This window comes from Primulina huaijiensis, chromosome 12 (assembly GCF_012295235.1).
Source record: "Primulina huaijiensis isolate GDHJ02 chromosome 12, ASM1229523v2, whole genome shotgun sequence".
Lineage (NCBI taxonomy): Eukaryota > Viridiplantae > Streptophyta > Magnoliopsida > Lamiales > Gesneriaceae > Primulina > Primulina huaijiensis.
In genome coordinates this window covers 5,040,199-5,061,156 of record NC_133317.1, presented here as the reverse complement: position 1 = coordinate 5,061,156, position 20,958 = coordinate 5,040,199, and the positions used below count along the sequence as shown (strand labels likewise).

Genomic DNA, 20,958 nt, shown 5'->3' with positions numbered 1-20,958 from the left:
ACTCAAATAAGACAATAAACTATACTGTCTCTATCTACTATAAACTACAGGACCGTTTGACTAGACACACCTAGTCCTTCACCACCATCCTGTCTCACAGCAGAGTCTTGTAACCTGTCCAACAGAAACAACCCCTAAAGGGTGAGCATACATAACAATCATCATCGTAATACATAACAGTTATATTATTAACAATATAAAATATAACTGGAATGATAACATAAATACTCCCTTTGCTGTCTCTGGACAATCAAACCACCAACGACATCAACGTCATCACTCCCATACTACTGCAACAACAACATCGACGATACGTGGAGTTGAGCCGTCTCACAGATAAAGATTCGTGATATCGTCTCACACGAGACCCACTCTAGTATGTGATGTTAATAATATAATGAACAATTTTTTATGCCGATATCTGAAAATAAAATATAGGGAAACTTCAAGCTATTATCTCAACAGTGTGAAATCCAAATTTATTATTAAACATTCACATTTTAGATAAAATTAACATCTCATTTCCCTCTAACAAGATTATACATTGAATCCGAGAGTGGCACGCACCACTCAATTTCATTCCTTCGATCAACGAAATGAAATTAGTGTAATACATGGCTTGGTAAGTGAAGTCAATGGTGTGGCGAATTCATACATAAGTCAGTTGCCATGACTCATGTCGATTTATGTATGGCGCATCTGTTTTTATTATTGTCAACTATTATCATAGTACAAAATGCTCCGTCGCTGGATTCCCTAGCTGAGCTCCAAGTGTACACAAGCGATAAAATTATTCCCGACCATATTTATTTATTAAAAAATAATCAAGAATGTAATTTTAGCAGTAATTTAACATCGATGAAGAATTATTATGTTAATTTATTTAAAATAAAATAATGAGTTGGTTAATTTTAGTCATATTAATTAATTTTTAAAAAATGGCATCAAATTTGATACATCAAACCAAAAATTTATTAAATATTATACAACGTCCTACTCAAACATTTTAATAATCACAATGTTATTTATCTATACAAACCACACCCATTTCTAAATATATATAAAAACATAAATATTTATTACATTTTATAAAAAATGTTTCATTTTATTATTCATTTTTTTTTGAATTTCTTAAATTATAAGGTGGAGAGGACTCGAACTTGAACCATTTACCAAGAAAAAGTGAATAAGATCAGGTAGGCTAAAGCCGGGTCTCCGTTTATTATTCATTTCATAGAGGCTGCTGCAGTAAAATAATAAAAGAAAAGAAAAAGTGTGGTTCTTTCTAGATTTCTACCACCTTCTCTCGCCAGATTAAACAAAACCCACCACCTAACCCCTTCGGTTTTTTCATATTCGCTTACGTAATCTCTCTCTCTCTCTAGCCTCCTGTCTCCCTTTTCTTTCTCAACTGCCCTTTTCTTTCCCAATTCAACCACAATCCAATTTATGCGAATCTATACATAGATTGTACGCAAGACGTGGAGTGGGGCTGGAGTTGCAAGCACTCGAGTTTTATCAGGTGGTTTTTTTTTATTTTTAATTTCGATTTCAAGTGCTTTAGCAGATGCAATCCATCTTCGCTGCATCCAGTTGCTACCGCATGATGTGACGTGATGACTATTCTCAGCTTGTTGTTTTCCAATGGCTGTTTCCGGTGTTTGTTTTGTGATTTCACGTCCCGCGGTAGTGGTGGTGTTCGCGCTACTACTGAGTGTGTTCGCAAACCCTAGTTTGATTCTGATGTCGTCTGCTGACGCGGGCTCGGATTTTGACGAGATGGATTCGGATGTGCTGCTGTTTCACCAGGACTATACCCCACCGGCGCCTCCTCCTCCTCCGCCGCACCCTCCGTCGTTGTCATGTGAGTACGATTTAGGTGGGGTTGGTTCTTTGGATACGACTTGTCAGATTGTGTCCGATCTGAATTTGTCGAAGAATGTGTACATAGAAGGGGATGGTAATTTTGTGATTTTGCCAAATGTTACTCTGAACTGTTCGTCCTTCTCGGGATGCGAGCTTACCATTAACGTCACAGGGAACTTCACGTTAGGCCAAAATTCTTCCATAATCACTGGAACATTTCAATTAGTTGCAGGAAATGCAAGTTTCGGTAACGGTTCTGCTGTGAATACCACCGGGTTGGCAGGTTTGCCACCGCCTCAGACAAGTGGGACTCCACAGGGGTTTGATGGAGCGGGAGGGGGGCACGGGGGAAGAGGGGCGGCGTGTTTGAATGATGAGAGTAAGCTCGCGGAAGATGTGTGGGGTGGGGATGCTTATTCATGGTCAAGCTTGGAGAAGCCGTGGAGTTATGGTAGTAGAGGTGGGACAACGAGCAGGGAGGTTGACTATGGAGGTGGTGGAGGTGGGAGGGTAATGATTGTAGTTAAATCCCTCTTGGAGGTAAATGGCAGTGTCTTGGCAGATGGAGGAGATGGAGGTAACAAAGGTGGGGGCGGGTCTGGAGGTAGCATCTACATCAAGGCTTATAAGATGTAAATTTTTGCCCGATCTATTGTTACAGTTTAATGTTGAAGTTTAAAGTTAAAGAAATGTGTTATGATGTTTTTTTCCCTTTTATGCATTATTTCAGTTTATCATTCAGATTTTACTGTATTATTCTTCCACCTGGTTGTATTAGATAAAGTATAAGGTTTCTGAAGCCAGAGGAAGGTTGCTACAGGTTTGAGTTTGATTGGATTGTAATCAAATTATTCTTTTAAAGTGCAGGATTGGAATTGGTAGAATAAGTGCTTGTGGGGGTAACGGTTTTGCTGGAGGTGGTGGCGGTAGAGTGTCCGTTGATATATTCAGTAGGCACGATGAACCTGTCATATCCGTGCACGGTATGATGACCTTTGATATTTTATCCCTTCGATTATCTTTTTAGTTTTAATTTTAAGAAAATTTCATCTTTTTCTTTGACAAATGTCCTATCTTTTGTATTGCATGATGTTCTACTTTCTTCAATATGATCTGGGTTAGTTAGAAAGGTTAAATGTTTCCATGTTTTTTTTCCCTATAAAATAGTGGCGTTATTTTCTATCTTAGCTTTTTATTCCTCGGGAGAGGGCAGGGATTAGATAAGGTTGCTCAGAGGGATAGATGGCACTGATATTTGAACATTAGTCGTATGGTGACAACTATTGGTGCTTTTTTGATTTATTGTATTTGATTAAAGTTAATATTTGTGTAATGCTGAGGTAGATTAGGACCCAGTTGCTGACTAAGTGTTTTTTTGTCTTAATCTTTATTCTGGTTGGTCAATGGCTTGCTGGTTGTAGCTGCATCTAGCTTGTACAAATTTGTCATTAGGGCTATAAAGTAACCTTTCTAGTTTACTGAAAAACTGAGTTACATGCCTTTTTAATGCAGGAGGAAGTAGTCTTGGCTGTCCTTACAATGCTGGTGCTGCGGGTACATTTTATGACACAGTTCCTCGCAGCCTCACTGTCAGCAATCATTACAAATCAACATATACAGACACCTTGCTCATGGATTTTCCTCAACCATTTTTGACCAATGTCTACATCCAGAACCATGCTAAGGCAGCTGTTCCCTTGTTGTGGAGTCGCGTTCAGGTTAGCAAAACTTAATTCTCATTATGTCAGATACTAGGTAATTCCTAATGGATGTGCAATTCGCCAACACAGGCACATTCAGAATCATGTATTTGTAACCATAAATACGTATGAAATGACAGCAATAGATTTCAATCCTCGGGGTTTATTTGTAATGTTTCTATTCCCTGATAATAAAAGCTCAAAGGTTTGTGGAAGCATCACCTGGTCCATTTGCCAGTTGCCTAGCAAACAGTGATACCCTTCCTTTTCCTGAGCTGGAAAATTGGGCAGTCCAGGACATAAATTATTTTCAGTCACATCAAATCTAAATTCAAATGTTGTCTCATCTCTTTTCTTATTTATGTTCTGCATCAATATGTATTTTTTCCTGCACGTGGTTTTATTACTGTTATATTTACCTTAATCAGCTTTGTGTATTCATCATAAGGTTCAAGGCCAAATCAGCCTCTTGGCTGGAGCAGCGTTGAGCTTTGGACTTGCACATTATTCTATGTCGGAGTTTGAACTGTTGGCAGAAGAGCTTTTGATGAGTGATTCTATAATTAGAGTAAGTGGCAGTTTGTCTGATTTATTTAAGTTTATTGTGTAATATGCATGAAGAGCCTTATTTGTTTGCTTTTCCGGGATGAATTCCATGAATGATTTATGTTATGAATACTGGTATAATTGATTTGTTTTTCTGCTTAGTGTTCCATTCTTTGAGCGATGTTAGGTTTATGCAAGTTTTTTCCCCTTCTTTGTCATGGTTCATTTGTCAGGCTGAAAGTTTGGAAAACATACTATATTTTCATTTCCACATCATTTACAGGTTTTCGGTGCCCTTCGCATGTCTGTTAAAATGTTTCTAATGTGGAACTCAAGTTTGCTGATAGATGGTGGTGGAGATGAAAATGTTGAGACCTCTTTACTCGAGGCTAGTAATCTCATTGTTCTCAAGGTGAACTACCAGCTGAGGGTTACGTTAAAGTTTGAAAATTTCTTGTATACAAGTAATTTACTGTCTATGTAATGTTTTTCGCAGGAATCATCCCTCATCCATTCTAATGCGAACTTAGGAGTTCATGGGCAAGGTTTACTGAATTTGTCAGGATTTGGAGATTGTATTGAAGCACAACATCTTGTGTTATCGTTGTTTTATAGTGTCAATGTGAGTAAAAAAATATTTTCTTCACCTTTTGTTTCGATGTTTAAAAATCCACGCTTAAATATCTCTCGAAGGAGGTTCTATTCAGAATTAGGTTTCTATTCCCTTTACTTTTGCTTCTTGTCATGGCAAGTGTAAACTGACTACCTTTCTCATGATTATGTTTCTGGATTTGAACGGGACAAGATATTTCTTAGTTTTTATTTGCTCTGTTTCTAAAATTCTCTGGTCTCTGTGTGCTTCAAATTCATTTGATCTGGTCCAACATAACATTATTATTTTCGTGGTTAAATTGTAATTTTATCTTACCATATTATATTCGGTCACTTTGCTGGTTTCTGGACATAAATGTTACTGTTCTCTTAATTTTTTGTGAACAGTGATCTTTGTTTGCTTTCACGTGTATGAGCCCAATACATCACTATTTTAATTTCATGTTCATTTTGACTCGTCTACATTCCTTCTCCCTCATAAAACCATAAGTAGAATGGGACGTACTGAAATTCTAGTGTTGGCACATTACTGGGTATGTCATTGTGTTTGACAATTTGGCTTGTCAATTCTTCTTCTGTGTTTGGCGTATATTTCACTTTACCTCTGTACTAATTGTTCGTTAATGCCCTTGTTTTAATGGCCTAGTTATGTTTTCTATCACAAGACTTCTCAGTTTATCTGTTAGGATGTCCTCCATTTTGTTTCATATTGGTATGCACCACTGTCTTTTTTTTCATCTGCCACTATAATTCAGAGTACTCAAAAGTACTAAAATTTTTCCGTTGCGTGTATATATTCCTACATACATGTAACTGGTTTTGTGGGTTTATTTTAGCGCGTTTTCCATTTAAGTGGATTGTCTTGTGCAAGATTTTTTTCATGCAGACGTTGTTTCCAAATTGTATTGGCTCCTTGAACATTAATATTGCACATGATCTTGAATGAGTATTCTTGTGTTATTTGATAAATGAAGTATAGCTTTAGGTTGTGCATGCAACAGATATTATTGAATTAATTGGGTTGTTCTGTATTTTCATCATGTTAAAATGAAGATTGGACCTGGGTCTATTCTCCGTGGTCCTTTGAAAAATGCCTCTGGAAATGCTTTGTAAGTTATGCTTTGAATTCAATTTAATCAGTAACAGAAATGTGCCAGTCTACCTTGCTCAATTCATTTTTTTTGTTTCTTGTTTAGAACACTGAAACTAGATTGTGAGTCACAAGTTTGTGCTACTGAACTACTTCATCCACCTGAAGATTGCAATGTGAATTCTTCTTTGCCTTTTACCCTACAGGTGCAAATTTTTTGTTTGGAAATAGTGAATTTTGTGATTTTCCACTTGGTTGTTGTTCAAAACCTATTATTTTTATTTGTCATTCATATTCTGCTGGGATAGTTTATTTTTCGTATTTTGGTTGCATGCAGATTTGTCGTGTGGAGGATATCCTTGTTGAAGGAATCGTTGAAGGTTCTGTTGTTCATTTTCACAGAGCAAGAACCATCAAGGTTCCCTCCTCTGGAATCATTAGCACATCTGGAATGGGTATATTTTAAATCTGGAACATGTGACATCTTTATTGCTTTTTCATGTAGATAATTAACAGGCATAGCTGGAAATCTATTTTTGAACTGTAAAAATTTCTGTTTGATGAGACAAACTATAATCAATCAGAAACACCGGGAATCACATCAGCCACAATTTCGATTAGTTTTTAGTTTGCTCTCTGTGCAGGCTGCATTGGTGGCATTGGTCAAGGAAACGTCTCGAGTACTGGCATTGGCGGCGGCGGCGGTCATGGTGGTAAAGGTGGAATGGGCTGTTATGAAGATGACTGTGCCGCGGGTGGCATATCATATGGAACTGCAAATTTGCCCTGTGAATTGGGTAGCGGAAGCGGAAATGAGAGCTCAGCTGTGTTTACTGCTGGTGGCGGCATTTTGGGTGAGATATCTTTGAATTTTTTCTTATTTCAGTGATGCATCTTTTTGTTCTCTTTCTATTTTTTGTGCTTGGTGTCTACAATTTTTGGTCAATTTGATATGCAGGTTGGTTGATTTATGGTTGTTATCATTGGCAGTTTTTGATGAAGTAATTGAAGTAGAATAAATAAAGAGGAGTCTCAGGTGTCCAATTATATAAACTTAAAATGGAGGAAATCTTGATCTGATATGTTCAAAAGTGATATCATGATCATAATTAGGTTGATGTCTTTAGTATATCATGAGTTATATAATACTTCTTTGCATACCATTCTGGACTGATTGAAACAAGAAATGACTTTTATCACAGGCCTTACTTTTTTCAGTATCGACTTTCCTTGTTTTCTCCAAATAAATCTTCAAACCTAAAGACGGTGGTTTGCTATGGACAACCATTGCAGAACTTTACTCCCATCTTATACATCAGATGTTTTATGAGTTTTTATGATTTAAGTGCATGCCTTTGGTCTCTAAAATTTCTGATCGTCAGGCGCCTTCTTCTCTTGTTCTTATTCATTTGCCCTTTCTTTAACAGTGATGGGTTCATTGGAGCATCCCTTGTTGAATTTAGATGTTGAAGGCTCTGTTAGGGCTGATGGGGAGAGTTTCCAAGAGAAGTACGATATTGAAAATGCATATGTTGGACCTGGGGGTGGATCTGGGGGAACTATATTGGTTTTTTTGCACTTTTTGGCTCTCGGTGAATTTGGCACTTTATCAAGTGTTGGAGGTCATGGTAGCCTTGGTGGTGGTGGAGGTGGAGGTGGTGGCAGGATTCATTTTCACTGGTCGGACATTGCCACTGGAGATGAATATTGGCCATTAGCTGTAGTGAATGGAAGTGTTAATTCGAGGTTAGCAAAAATACTTAACCTACATGTGCTTTTCTATACGAAGTGTTTGGTTGCTTTGTCACATGGTTGTTCTTGATTTTAACCTATGATGGCATTGATGTTTTTTTATACTATTCCATCTTTAGTTCATTCTTTGAACCTTTGCACATTTTAACTGATTGTGCAGTTCTTCAGCTTACTAATTAGGGTGCACACGAGGCGAGTCGAGCTCGAGTATCATATACTCGAGCTTGACACGATTTGAGCTTGACTCGAACTCGATCGAACATTCAATTTCAAGCTCGAGCTCGACTCAAATATCGAGTTACTCAAGCTTGAAAAGCTCGAAAGTAGTATTAACATAATTTTAGGATAACCTTTTATATTTATATGAAAAAATACCCTTTAACTATATATCTTTTAAAATGATAATAATATATAGTTACTCGAGTAACTCGCGAGCTACTTGTTCGAACCCGACTCGAGTGAAGAATCGAACTACTCTAGAGAGCTAATCGAGTAGAAACAATCATGACTCGAACTCAACTCGATTGAAGAATCGAGCTACTCTCGAGCTTAGTCAAATCAAGTTCGAGTTTAGTTTTGACTAAGTCGCTCACGAGTAACTCGACTTGCTTGCACCCCAATTACTAATCTAGTTTGCACCCCAATTACTGATCAATTAATCATGTCATCTTTCCCTTTATCTTGTTCTTCATTTCTCTCTTGCCGCTGATACAAGTAATATTTTACATCCACATCTTGTATCTTTTTCGATTTACAGTCTTTTTCGGCTATCATACCTGTTCATGGTCTGATCAATTTTGATATCAATTTTTTGATAATGAACGGAGAACTGGTGGAATGCGCGGAACCACATATTGATTGACATGTGTTAAGCAACGATTTATTTTCCAGTTTTGGTTCTTAAAATTGAGCATGTATGGAAGTTGGGGTGGGGGGGGGGATGTGATTGAACTTGTGTCTGGGAACAGTTCCTTTTTTAACATACTGAGTTGTGATCGGGTTGCAAAAGTAATAATTTAAGACTGACATAAGTGCATAACTTCACGATAATGATTTACAACAGAAAATTGTTACATTCTGTTAACTTTGAATTAAGGCTTGGAAGGCGTCTTATAGTCTTATGAATGAGGTTTGACAGTACCTTTTTACTGAATTATCAAAGCTGAAGCTACACTGTAGTTCGTATCTCATCCACTGTATTGTATATGCACTCTTGACTGTTGAAGAAGCTGTGAACACAGTATCCTCTCCCTGTGTAAATATATTGTTGTTTACTTTGATGCATACTAATTTACATGCAGGCCCTGTCCGGTAGAGGTAAATAAATGTCAATTGCTAAAATTGGAAGTATTATAGTTGCTTCAGGAAAGTGTAACATCTCATGTGTGTGAATAGTCAGGTGAATCACAATGTAGTATGGATGTTTAAGATGAATGCACTTAATCAACATGAATTGATGCTAAAAATTCTTTAAATATCTACTTTTTAATTTTTGTCTACATCTTTGTTATTTGGATTGCATTTTTCCAGTAATTCTAGGTTGTCTGCTTTACCATAGGGGTGGATTAGGTGGCAACCAAGGTCATACGGGTGAAAATGGAACTGTTAGTGGAAAGGCTTGCCCCAAAGGACTTTATGGGATATTCTGTGAGGTAGTTTATTTTTCATCATTTGACCGCTGTTTTTTGGGATTTGTCTTGTCTTCTTCGACATTGTTCATTAGAAGCATTTGCATTTTGGTGTTGATGAAATTAATTTTAAAAGCTGAGACAGGAAGAATGCAATATACTGTGGAGATTGTTGAATATTTAATGCAGAAAATACTTGTTAGCTGGAATTCACTTGGCACATTGTTGTTAGGACTCTTTTGCAAGATTTTGAGCTGGTGAAACCTGCCAACTTTCTTGGCCAAGATGTCATCTAATGATTTTTTTAGTTTTTTTTGGTTATAATATTAGTAAAGAAACCAAAGATTGCTTTCAGAAGCTAAAAGTTAGTAGGTGATAGAGCCATCGGTATTGGATGTTGATGTTTTTCTTTCAAATTTCTGCAGGAATGTCCTGTGGGCACGTATAAAAATTCTACTGGATCTGATAGATCCCTCTGTTTTTCATGCCCAAGTGATCAGCTTCCCAATCGTGGTTGTTATGTTCGTGTCCGAGGTATTCATTGTGAGATTTTGTGCCTTTATGGAGGCTGTTTATTATCAGGGGATAATATTGTCATTAATCTCCTCTTTTAGACTTATGTATTTGGGTGAACTCTGTGCTCGATTCTTATTATGATAGTGTCATAAATTACATTAGCATTAGATTATTTTTTCATATATGTTTATGTGGACTAGTAATTTGAGATTATTGTTTGCTCCATGTAGGTGGTATTACAGAAACACCTTGCCCTTATAAATGCATTTCTGAGAGATATCACATGCCACACTGCTATACAGCTCTTGAAGAGTTGATATATACATTCGGAGGACCCTGGCTGTTTTGTCTGCTTCTTTTGGGCCTACTGATTTTGCTTGCTTTGGTGCTAAGTGTTGCACGGATGAAGTTCATTGGGGTTGAGGAGTTATCAGGCCCAGATCCTATGCAGCAGGGTTCTCAAATAGATCACTCATTCCCTTTTCTGGAGTCCCTTAATGAAGTATTTTGACTAACCCTGCATGTTTACTTCGATACATAAGTCTTTAACGTGTGTGGTGAAATATACTATTATTATTTCATTTTTAAAATCGAGCTACTAGTGGTAATCAGGGAAAAAAATTGATTCTCAATCAGGTTTTGGAAACTAACAGAGTTGAAGAGTCACAGAGTCATGTGCACAGAATGTATTTTATGGGTCCTAATACATTTAGTGAACCTTGGCATCTTCCTCATACACCTCCTGAACAGGTTAAGGAGATAGTGTAAGTTCTTTTTCATTTTGCTCCTGGCTGATTTCTTCTTTCAGTGCTTTGTCTGCTATATTATGTGTAATCTAAGAAAAGATAGCTTATGCCTTTTATCCATATGATGTATATAAGTTTTTATGGGCAGGTATGAGGGTGCATTTAATACCTTTGTGGATGAGATGAATTCTCTTGCTGCATATCAGTGGTGGGAAGGATCACTACATAGTATTCTATGTTTTCTCGCGTATCCCCTTGCATGGTCTTGGCAACAATGGAGACGGAGAGTCAAGTTACAAAGAATACGAGAATTTGTGCGTTCTGAATATGACCATGCTTGCTTACGATCTTGCCGTTCACGTGCTCTATATGAGGGTTTGAAGGTCAGTTTTGAAAGGATTTGTCTTTTGCGATTAATCGTTTAAGGTTGAAATCTTATTGTGTTCTTCATGAATAGATGTTACATTCTTGTAAACTTTGCGTATTTTCATACTGTTGAATTAATCAACACTTTATTTATTTACCTTATCAACTACTATATTGATTTAAGCTTTTTCCCCCGAGAAAGCTATTTGACACGTTCAAGCTGATGTTTTTCTAGTACAAACTGATCTCCGTTTCCCACATCATTGAAATCCGTGTGTTCAAAGCAGTACTTCATTTTAAAGTTTCAAGCTCGTCCTTGTTTATCATATATGTGACCGTAGGTGGCTGCTACTCCGGATTTAATGCTAGCTTATGTTGACTTTTTCCTTGGAGGAGATGAAAAGAGAAGTGATCTTCCTCCTAGTCTTAGCCAAAGATTACCAATGTCTCTATTATTTGGAGGAAATGGAAGCTACATGACTCCTTTCTCACTTCATAATGATGGTATCATTACCAGTCTCATGAGTCAGGTATGTTGTTACTGCTGGGGCTTTGAATTTCATCTGTGCATGAACATGAATTTCTTGGATGAGCCATTTTTCTCTCTTGTAATTATAGTAGAGAATTGCACTGACTATCACTTTTCTGTCAGTCTGTGCCACCGACCACGTGGTATCGCTTTGTGGCAGGTCTAAATGCACAGTTGCGCCTGGTACGTCGGGGTTACCTTCGATCAAAACTTCGTCCTGTCATCCTCTGGCTTGAAGTTTATGCAAATCCCAGATTAAGGACCTATGGTGTGTGTGTGGATCTTGCTTGGTTTGGGGCAACCACTGCTAGCTATTGTCATTATGGACTCTTGGTTTATGCTGTTGAAGAAGAAGCGGACCCTGTATCATTAAGTTGGCCTGATGGATCACGTGGAGACCAAGAACATTCACGGTATGTAATTATGATTGCGCTTGCATTTTGTTACAAATCCCTAAATAAAGAACAGGGGATGTGTCTTTTTTGAATTCATGAATAATTGTGATGTTCCGACACCTCAAATATATAAATTTTTTGCTACAGTTTAACCTATGTGGAACTCAATTCCACGATTGCATTTTTATTGGTTTTTTTTATTATTAGTATGTTGCAAATATCATATAGCTCGTCAAATGAAGTGCCCGAGTTTTTTTTAATGTACTTGATTAGAGGGTGAAGAAGGCTGATTTCCCAGTTCCTCTCCAAAGTGACAAACTGTTATGGAGAACTGTGTGCTACGGAGTTTTTACCACCATAACGCAATGCACTGTTTTTTGTTCCTTTCACTGTGTGGATGGTGTTTCTCTGAGGCTGTATTTTTTTTCGTAAAATGGGTTACAACATTTGTGTTACTTGTTTGTGTAGCGTGTGTTAAGAGTTTAAGATTGCATGAATTTGTGCCCACTGTTGAAATTTTTGAAATTCTTCCTGACTGAGTTCCTGTTTTTCCAAGATTTTGCTTCAACTCTAGGCTTACCATAGATTTTTTCTTTCCTACATTGTGTATCATCGGTGCTACCACTTTTATCTTTGGACCTCGGCCCTCAGAGCTCACAAACAGTGACTTTACTGGTATACCAAGTTCTTGCATGTTCTTTTCCTTATAATGAAGTGTTTCTGACTCTGCATTTAATCATTTGTTCAATTACATATTATTTCGCACCACATTTTAGTAAAAATATTTTCTGCCCCTTCTACATTTGTTGATTGTTGATACTTGATATATCCATTGATTTCTTGGGTGACTGTAGCGTGGATGTTGCTTGCTACTTGTGGGTGACTCTTGTTCTTTGTCATCTCCATGAGTTGCTATAAACAATCATTTTGTCATCTCCATGAGTTGCTATAAACAATCATTGTTGCAATAAGATTGAAGTTGGTTGAAACAGTTTTTAAGCATAGCTTCTTCAGTGTTTATTTGATCTAATTTTTAATTTTCCTGGTTTGCTCTTGTGATGCAGTGCCATCAATCTCTCTCCAAAAGACGGAACGTACTCAGATCGAACTCGTGGGACCACCGAAGGCAATCCAAGGCCTAAGATTTATGGTGGGATTTTGGATAGTAGCAACTTAAAGGTGCTTGAGGAGAAAAGAGGGATATTTTTTGCACTCTCTTTTCTGATTCACAATACTAAACCGGTTGGCCACCAGGTATCTTTCTGACCCCATCACATACTTGTCACCAGGTATCTTTCTGACGCCATCACATACTTGTTTGTATATACCCTGGAAATCTACCTGGCCACACCCATACTCAAATTCATCTTTAGAGTTGGACGTCCGAAAATTGAATGTATAGGTAGGGTTAGGTGTTACTTTAAGTTTGGGATTTACCCAGCCCAATCAGATTCAGGTAGACTGTCAGGTGATTGAGGTTTTGGTTAGTTTCTTGTTACCGAATAAAACCGCCAACAATAGGCTCTGTTTTGAGTTTGCCAAATCACTTGCCACATTCTGCCTCGTTCTGGGTCAACCCATCAAGCATCTCTCAAGTTCAGGGTTTGTGCGGACACATAATCATTTTGGTTAAAATTCATTTTATTAATTGTACTTCTCAATTTTTTTTCTTGTTTTGGAATGTAAGGCTGCAAACAATTTTGTGTTCAACTATTACAGCTGAAAAGCATTTTTTCTAGTTCTAAAAAAGAAGCCAGCTAAAAAAGCCCTAAAACCAGATTTTTGGTTTCTTTATTCTGGCTTTTTATTATCACTTCATAATTGTAAGGTTGCCTTTGGATTGAGTTTTTTTTTAATTTGATTTGAGAAAATTATTTGAAATTTGGATTTTAATTGGATTTCAAATGATAACTGTAGAAGTGTTAACTGAAAATTCAGTACCATTGTTAATACAACACAGCTTTGATTGAGAAGGGATGAATTTAAAGTCAGCCGATATTAATTATATCCAAACAAAGAAGGATTTTAAATAACAGATATGAAAGGCTTCATTTCAAAGGACTTGATCCAAACATTATCTGAAAGTCCAACCAAGCATCAACTATTTGAATTTACAATTTCCTCTTTTAATAGCTACCCTTCTCCATTTAAATGGTTTCTCAGAAACGACTGAACTTGGTGAACAATGTTGAGTCTGATCTTGTTTTACGGTTCGTAAATACAAAACTTGATATTAATCCAAAAGATTTGGTAAATTTGTTTTTTTGTTTAGTTTTTCAAACATTGAGGTACAATATTAGAAAACTCTCTCCTGCTCGTGTATTTTTTCCCTATTATTTAGGGTGCTCATGTCAGACCTCAGATTCAGAATTCTTGAAAACATTGCATATGAAAAACAAAATAAAAAGAACACACTCGTAGAATGACATAATTAAACACACGCTGAGAATTTCTACAAAACATTTCAATCACCAGATAATGTCCCATATTTTAACATATTACCATTTTTGCTGCTCTTTTTTTTATGTTTGTATTTGAATTCCTGTGTTCTGCTTTCACATTCTAGAGTAAAGCTTTCCTACAACGAATTGCCAGTCTTCAATGTGGCCCAAAACAGTCTAGTGAATTTTTTTTTTTGAGCAGGAATCTGACCTTACCTCCCATATACCTGATGCTAGCTGTGTCTCTAACTATAGTTTATGCACTACCTGAAACTTTTGTACCCAATTTAGACCCTTGCAAACGAGAAACAACTGATCTATTTTACTTTTCTAGACATTTGTTTTGTGTTGTCATTTTTCCTGAAAAAAAGCTTGTATCTTGTGCTGCAGGACCTGGTCGGTTTGGTAATCTCTATCCTGCTTCTAGGAGATTTTAGCCTGGTGTTACTCACTTTGCTTCAGTTGTACTCATTTTCTTTAGCAGATGTGTTTTTTGTATTGCTTATTTTACCCCTGGGGATTTTACTTCCATTCCCTGCTGGTATCAATGCTTTATTCAGTCATGGACCACGGCGATCAGCAGGTCTTGCACGTGTATATGCTTTGTGGAACATTTTGTCCTTGATAAATGTTGTAAGTTTCTTGATCGATTCTTGAATTCACTTCCAATATCCCTCGGGCACTTGTAAATCAAATTAAGTTGTGTTGCACCAAATTTTTCTGGCATTGGATTTAGACTGGATATCAATTTTAAGTTATATAAAGAGCCTTCTACAAAAATTAGAAAATTGCGGAAGGGCACTGATTAAGGTGTGCTGGCACCACCATGTGCATAAATAGAAGTAGGTGACGTGAGGAGAAATGCGATGCTATGCCTAACCTTTTGAATGAAGATACACGTATTAACGTGTTTTTCTTTGTAAACACATTGTATCATACTATCATGTAAAGCCTTGAAACTCTTTTTGGAAATATCACTATAGAATTTTAGGTTAGTCCTGTTAGCTTTGCTTTCTTATTACATTAAATTTTTTTTATCGGTTTACCCTTGTAGGGTGTTGCGTTCATTTGTGGCTATCTTCACTTCCGTACTCAGTCGAGTAAGAGATTTCCGAATTTCCAGTCATGGAACAAGTAAGCCAGAACCAAAGCTTTTTCTGCTTTGCCATTTCATAGCTTTGCTATCTCTTACTCTTTATATGAATTTTATGCACCGACAGGGACGAAAATGAATGGTGGATTTTTCCATTTGCACTTGTCGTGTGCAAATGCATCCAATCGAAGCTCGTTAATTGGCATGTTGCAAATCTGGAAATTCAAGACCGTTCGTTGTATAGTAACGACTTTGACTTGTTTTGGCAGTCATGATATTTGCTCCAACCTAAATACTTCCCACTCTAATTCCCATCAATTTTTTAATGGGTTTTATTTAATATTGAATATTCGTGGTAGTCTTTTGACACAGGAGTAGAAAAGTTGTATTGAAAAAGAAAAGGAAATGGATGTTTAGATAGATGAAAGTCCTTAATTTTGTAGTCGTGTTGTGCAGATATAACCAGAAGTTCTCTCTACAATGTATATTATATCAATCAACGAATGGGATATTCCCATTATCACCTAATTAGGTATCTAGTTCTTGATTCACTCCGGATTTGTTCCTTTCTGTTTTCTGAATAGCGGATTTTATGTTTCTTTTTTGTTTTTATTATCTTATTTTTATTCTCACTAATGCTTTGACGATATACCTGCAATCCTTTTTCTTTTGCCTGTGCATGATGGCTTAGTTACCGGGAGAGATGGATGCGTGTCTTTGTTTTTTTATAAAAGAATCAAATACTAATTATATATGCTCCCAAGGTCCTTTTTAGATGGTGAACAGCCTCAATCTGGACATTAGATTAGTTGTTTTTGTTTTTATTTTTGTATTTAAGTTTTTAATGTTGTTTATGGTTTTGCCAATTAAATATTTATAGTCGCCCGTTTTCTACCCGTCGGGTTAAAATCTGAAACAGATCTCTCTTGCTCCATTTAAAAGCCTTCTTCAAACTGCCAATTTTTTACCTCACCGTTTCGTCCGGATTTGTGCATGAGAGTAGATTTTGAGTTTCATAATGACTATAAGCTTCTCTTTGAATTCCAAACCCTTTCAAATACAACGAACTATCAAAACGAAAACGATTTTTTGTAGGATTAAGCTTAAGCTTCAACTAATCGTGTTTTCGACAAACTCTAGTCCAAGGATGAGATACACTCTTGGGGGGGGGGGGGGGGTTCAGCTCCTTCTAAGCACATTTTTTTTGGTAAAAAGAAGGTTCTATTCAGAATAATTAGAAGTTTTGAAGTGCCACGAAGCAAGTGTGATTCTGAGATAACTTGATGTAGTTGAAGTGGTCATTGATAAGTTAACGAAAGCAACATTCTTCGAACTGGATAAGATGGTGACAATTTGTATGAATGAGATGGTAAGATTGCATGGGGTTTTGAAGTCGATGATCTTAAACGGTGATCCTTTTCACTTTCTTCTGAGATTTTGGTAGGAGTTTCAAGATATTCCAAATAACTCGACGGAGGATGAGTATGATATGTTATTGACGAATAAGCATACCGAATAGACGATATACAATCTGAATGATTTATTACGAGTTTGTATGATTGACTTCAATTTCTTTGTACAACAGTAGTCACCAGTCCAATATTGGTACGTCTTCTAGCATTTTAAACATACCACATTTTTTAAATGGTGTTACTATATTGCATATACAAAGCTTTAGGTCACATAAGATCTTATAAGTGTGACATTTGCAACAAAATGCTCCCATGGCCATGTGAGTTCAATGCATGATCGATTCTCTTGTGAAGCATATGACTCATTGAAATATTTTGGGTGTATGCTCTGATGGTCGGTGTTTGTGGTTCTCTCGTTGAGATTCATGCTTACTCATGCACATCTCTCAATTTATTATTTCGAGTGAGTCAAATAAACTCTGACTTATATATACATGTTTTCCACCATGGATAAACTTTTTTAGAAAAAAATGCGACATTTGTAAAGAAAATTTACAACTCCAATCCATGCAACAACATTATTTTAACTTTTTTTTAATCCCAATTTGATACATATGATAATTAATCCGATGAAAAGTTAGGCAAATCCACGGGGCACGTGCTACTCAAATGTCCTGTCTTCTGCTACTGCACCGTATTTCAATTTTCTTTTTCTTTCAACTCAATTCGAAGTCCAATTCTGCTTCTCATTCAGTTTCGCTTCCAAGTAAGAACAAGTATAGCAAGGACTTTACGATTGAATCTGTTTATTGAAAGAATTCATGGGGATTCCATCAGAAATGAGGGATTTATTGGCGAATAGCAGGAGGAAGTCGTTGGTAATCGCATCGCCCGTCGAAGATGAGAAAGCATTACGCACAAGGCAGTGCACGCAAGGTTCCAAAAATTATTTCTTGATTTTCGAATTTCTCCTTTTGTTGCATGTTTTTGTGGGAAATTATGGGTTTTCTTAGTATGTAGGAGAACATGTTTTTTAGTGATTTATTCTGCTTCCATTTTTCTTTGTTGATCAAAGTGCAAAAGGGCTTCATTTTTGTATAAATATATGTCTTTATTTTCTGGTACTTGCGCTCATGTTGATTGTGGTTGGAAGACGGGGGCGTGTAGAGGCTTTAGGATTTTGTCAGGTTGTGATCCCATCCCACGTACGCTCAGTGTTGATGAGGGTCTAGGGTCAGCTTCTTTGCTTGGGAATGTAGACTGAAATTGACCAACATTGATGTTCTCGTCGAAACAAGGCGACTTTCTTTTGACGAATACTGGTGTTCTCGTTGAAACAGGACGACCTGTGAAAAGCTTTGATACGTTTGCAAAAATATTTGGGCTTCCCTAGGCATTGGTACCATCGCACTTTTGCTCCACAGACAATATTGGGAAGGCTAATAAGCTCGAGAGTCCTGGGATATTTAGTCTTTTGGGTTGTATATCTGCTCCACAAACAATGGAGGGATCACTACTAGCCTAGTAAGCTTGAGGGTCCCAAGCTAGTCTTTTGGGCGTGGCTTATGATCTAACATAATAACATCAGAAAAAATTTAGTAACGCTGCATTATGGAATTTCATTGGCAATTAGTGGTCGCTTTCTGACTTCGAGAGCGAAAGAGGGAGGATAGAATAAAAGTTAAATTCTAACTCTTGTATGTAACTCTCTGAATTTCCCATGTATATGATTATAAATTGAAATTGATCGATAGATAAAAGTTCTCTGTGTATCGTCGCTCGCTTTGTGACGAGACTAAAAATGAAAATTTACCTTCCATAATTTTCTGTATGCAATCAAATACCCTGTGTGTTTGCCAAATAGTATAAAATATATTAAGAACAGACAGACCCAAACAAGTATGTATTGAACAGCAACATATCTACATACATTTGATTACAGAAATAACCAAGAAATGTAGATGCTGAGATAATTCAGCAAAGTCCGGCTCCCCTGCTGTTGCACTTCATCCTTTGTTGAGTTTTGGGGTGAATTTTCTTGAATTTCTTGAGTACATCCACATAGCTGTTTGAATCTTATGTATTTGTGAATTCTCCGTGGCTAAAATATATTAAAAATTTATTACTAAATAGAAAATATCCCACATTTGAATTTAGTTATGGATGTGGTTGATGCTTACTTTTGTTTGATATCGCTTGTTATTTTTGTTTTAATCTGCAGAAGGAGTGCGAGCAGGAGCCAAAGCTGCTGCAATTGCATGTGTTGTCAGTGCTGTACCTACTGTATGCAAATTTACTCTTTTCAATTGGAATTTGTCTTCTTGGTTTCTATAGTTTTTGTTAAAATGAAAGTCGGATCCCAAAATGTATCAAGGCCCCATAGATTTTGCTTGTGGATATTAACTCTGATGTTGATTATATTTGATTTTCTATGTAAGATTATTTAGAACATAAATGAAAACACACTCACGATCTGAAGTGCCACTGAAAAAACTGCAACCTCATGTTAGATGTCCCACATCGGTATTATTTTATTGGGATTTATATATATGGTTGGATTAATTAAGCTTTTGAGAGTTGTATATATGCACTTGGACAATCCGCCCCCTCGAGCTTTTTTGGGTGGAATTAGGTCCAATCCATGATTATAACACGGTATCAGAGTTTAGACTCACTATTATGTGTTGGACTGCCCTAACGGGCCATCAACCAAATGTCTTGTAAATTTCACGTTCCACATGTTCCTTTCTGGGCGTGAGATAGTGTGTTAGATGTCTCACATCGGATGGATTAAGTTATTTTGAGTTATAAATATTATCAAATGAATTAAGTTTTTGGGAGTTATATACATGGTCTTGGACAATCCAATCCCTTGAGCTAGTTTTGAGACACAAACCCAATCTCCTGTTTCTCGATTATTCTGCTACTATGTTCTTATTGCATGTACTAGTTTGCTGGAGTTCTTTTGCAATGTTTGATACTGTGATATGTTTGTTATTTCAAATATAAATTTAGATCATAAAAATTAGCTCGTAAAGTTTCAGACTTTTACCACGTTCAAAGTTTTTGGTTTCATATCCGTTTGGTCGGTTTATAGTATTTTGAACATCCGTGCTCGTGATGACTTGTATTTGGCAGAGGAAAAGGCTTGAGTGATTTCTGCATACTGACATATTTTGAGAATATAATGTTTGAAGTTTCATGCTCAAATGTGTTCATATCAAATTCCTCTGACAAATGTTCCAGTTGATAGCTGCTCGGACAATTCCTTGGGCAAAGGCAAATCTCAACTACACTGGTCAGGCACTTGTTATATCTGCAGGTGTGTCCAATTTGATTAATTTTATTGAGTTTTTCGCTTTGTGCGACTTTGGCAGAAATATTCCATGTTTTGTGGTTAAATGCTTTGATTGTCTTTCCATTTTATTCTTCGGAATGCTCATAAGTTTTATAATTCACTTGGCTAGGGTTAACTTAAGATTTCTTGAATATGAAGACGTATTTATGTAACTTAAATTAAAAAAAATGTCACAGCGGAGCTTTACGAACACGAAATTTGGAGAGTGATGCTTTCTTGAAAATAAGGTGTAATATTTCACAATCATGTAGTGAATATTTGTGCACTAAATTTGGTTTTGACGTCAATATGGAAACCTATCTTTATCCTTTTTGTGTGTTTGTTTCGAATTTTTGAACAGCATCCATTGCGGCTTATTTCATCACTGCTGATAAAACCATACTCGAATGCGCAAGAAGAAATGCACATTACAAATCATCCCCTTGAACATTTTTTCTTGAAGGCCCTTTCCGACTTGGAATCAACGAGTTCTCTCTCCCTCTCTCTAGAATTCTCGTCTTGACTTATATTGGTTTAATGTGTTTTAATTTCGAAGAGACTTACTTACAACGGATCTTTAAACGAGTGAGTACAATCATACTTTGTCATGTGATAATCAATATGTTTGGCATATATAGGCTTGTTAAAGTGTTTTGTAAGATTAATTTTTATATATAATATTTTTATGTCAATTCGAAATATCAGGTACTGACAATGGTTCTAATCTCACTCATAATATTATCTAATTTGAAACTTTGTCAATAATTCATTTATAGCCAATGAACTTGTCAATTTTGTTGTTGGAAAGTGTATGAACAAACATTTTTATTTCCAATCTAACCTGACTCAAATGAATCATGTTCGTTTTATTCGACCTGATCTTCATATAACAGAAGAGTCGAACTTTTTTATCTTAACAAGCATATGAA

At 36.5% G+C, this 20,958-nt stretch overlaps 2 protein-coding genes across 4 annotated transcripts; both read left to right on the top strand.

Moving 5' to 3' along the window:
• Nucleotides 1-1,369: 1,369 nt before the first annotated feature.
• LOC140989948 (uncharacterized) lies at nt 1,370-15,892 on the top strand. 3 transcript variants are annotated; one of them, XM_073459501.1, is made up of 22 exons: nt 1,370-2,498; nt 2,734-2,849; nt 3,379-3,584; nt 4,015-4,134; nt 4,396-4,524; nt 4,609-4,734; nt 5,778-5,833; nt 5,921-6,020; nt 6,152-6,269; nt 6,459-6,668; nt 7,242-7,560; nt 9,125-9,218; nt 9,620-9,728; nt 9,941-10,212; nt 10,347-10,474; nt 10,605-10,839; nt 11,164-11,352; nt 11,475-11,764; nt 12,811-13,000; nt 14,578-14,820; nt 15,242-15,321; nt 15,408-15,892. In XM_073459501.1, exons 1-22 carry the CDS (start codon nt 1,645-1,647, stop codon nt 15,553-15,555), a joined length of 4,332 nt encoding a protein of 1,443 aa, XP_073315602.1. In that variant the 5' UTR covers nt 1,370-1,644; the 3' UTR covers nt 15,556-15,892. The 3 variants fall into 3 exon arrangements, with proteins under 3 accessions (XP_073315602.1, XP_073315604.1, XP_073315605.1); XM_073459504.1 differs by having other exon boundaries at nt 2,349-2,498; nt 2,729-2,849; XM_073459503.1 differs by lacking the exons at nt 14,578-14,820; nt 15,242-15,321; nt 15,408-15,892 and adding an exon at nt 13,036-14,570.
• A 1,432-nt stretch (nt 15,893-17,324) lies between these two features.
• Nucleotides 17,325-20,728, top strand: LOC140989317 (early nodulin-93-like). The gene is made up of 4 exons (XM_073458510.1): nt 17,325-17,628; nt 18,914-18,975; nt 19,939-20,014; nt 20,391-20,728. Exons 1-4 carry the CDS (start codon nt 17,514-17,516, stop codon nt 20,474-20,476), a joined length of 339 nt encoding a protein of 112 aa, XP_073314611.1. The 5' UTR covers nt 17,325-17,513; the 3' UTR covers nt 20,477-20,728.
• Nucleotides 20,729-20,958: the final 230 nt, after the last annotated feature.

What these genes read in the sequence shown, in the direction of transcription:
- LOC140989948 (XM_073459501.1), top strand. Translation starts at nt 1,645, where the DNA reads ATGGCTGTTTCCGGTGTTTGTTTTGTGATTTCACGTCCCGCGGTAGTG. An exon ending in CATTAGCACATCTGGAATGG is followed by an intron (nt 6,270 to 6,458) that starts GTATATTTTAAA and finishes CTCTCTGTGCAG; the next exon opens with GCTGCATTGGTGGCATTGGT. An exon ending in CTAAACCGGTTGGCCACCAG is followed by an intron (nt 13,001 to 14,577) that starts GTATCTTTCTGA and finishes CTTGTGCTGCAG; the next exon opens with GACCTGGTCGGTTTGGTAAT.
- LOC140989317 (XM_073458510.1), top strand. Translation starts at nt 17,514, where the DNA reads ATGGGGATTCCATCAGAAATGAGGGATTTATTGGCGAATAGCAGGAGG. An exon ending in CACAAGGCAGTGCACGCAAG is followed by an intron (nt 17,629 to 18,913) that starts GTTCCAAAAATT and finishes TTTAATCTGCAG; the next exon opens with AAGGAGTGCGAGCAGGAGCC. An exon ending in GGCACTTGTTATATCTGCAG is followed by an intron (nt 20,015 to 20,390) that starts GTGTGTCCAATT and finishes ATTTTTGAACAG; the next exon opens with CATCCATTGCGGCTTATTTC.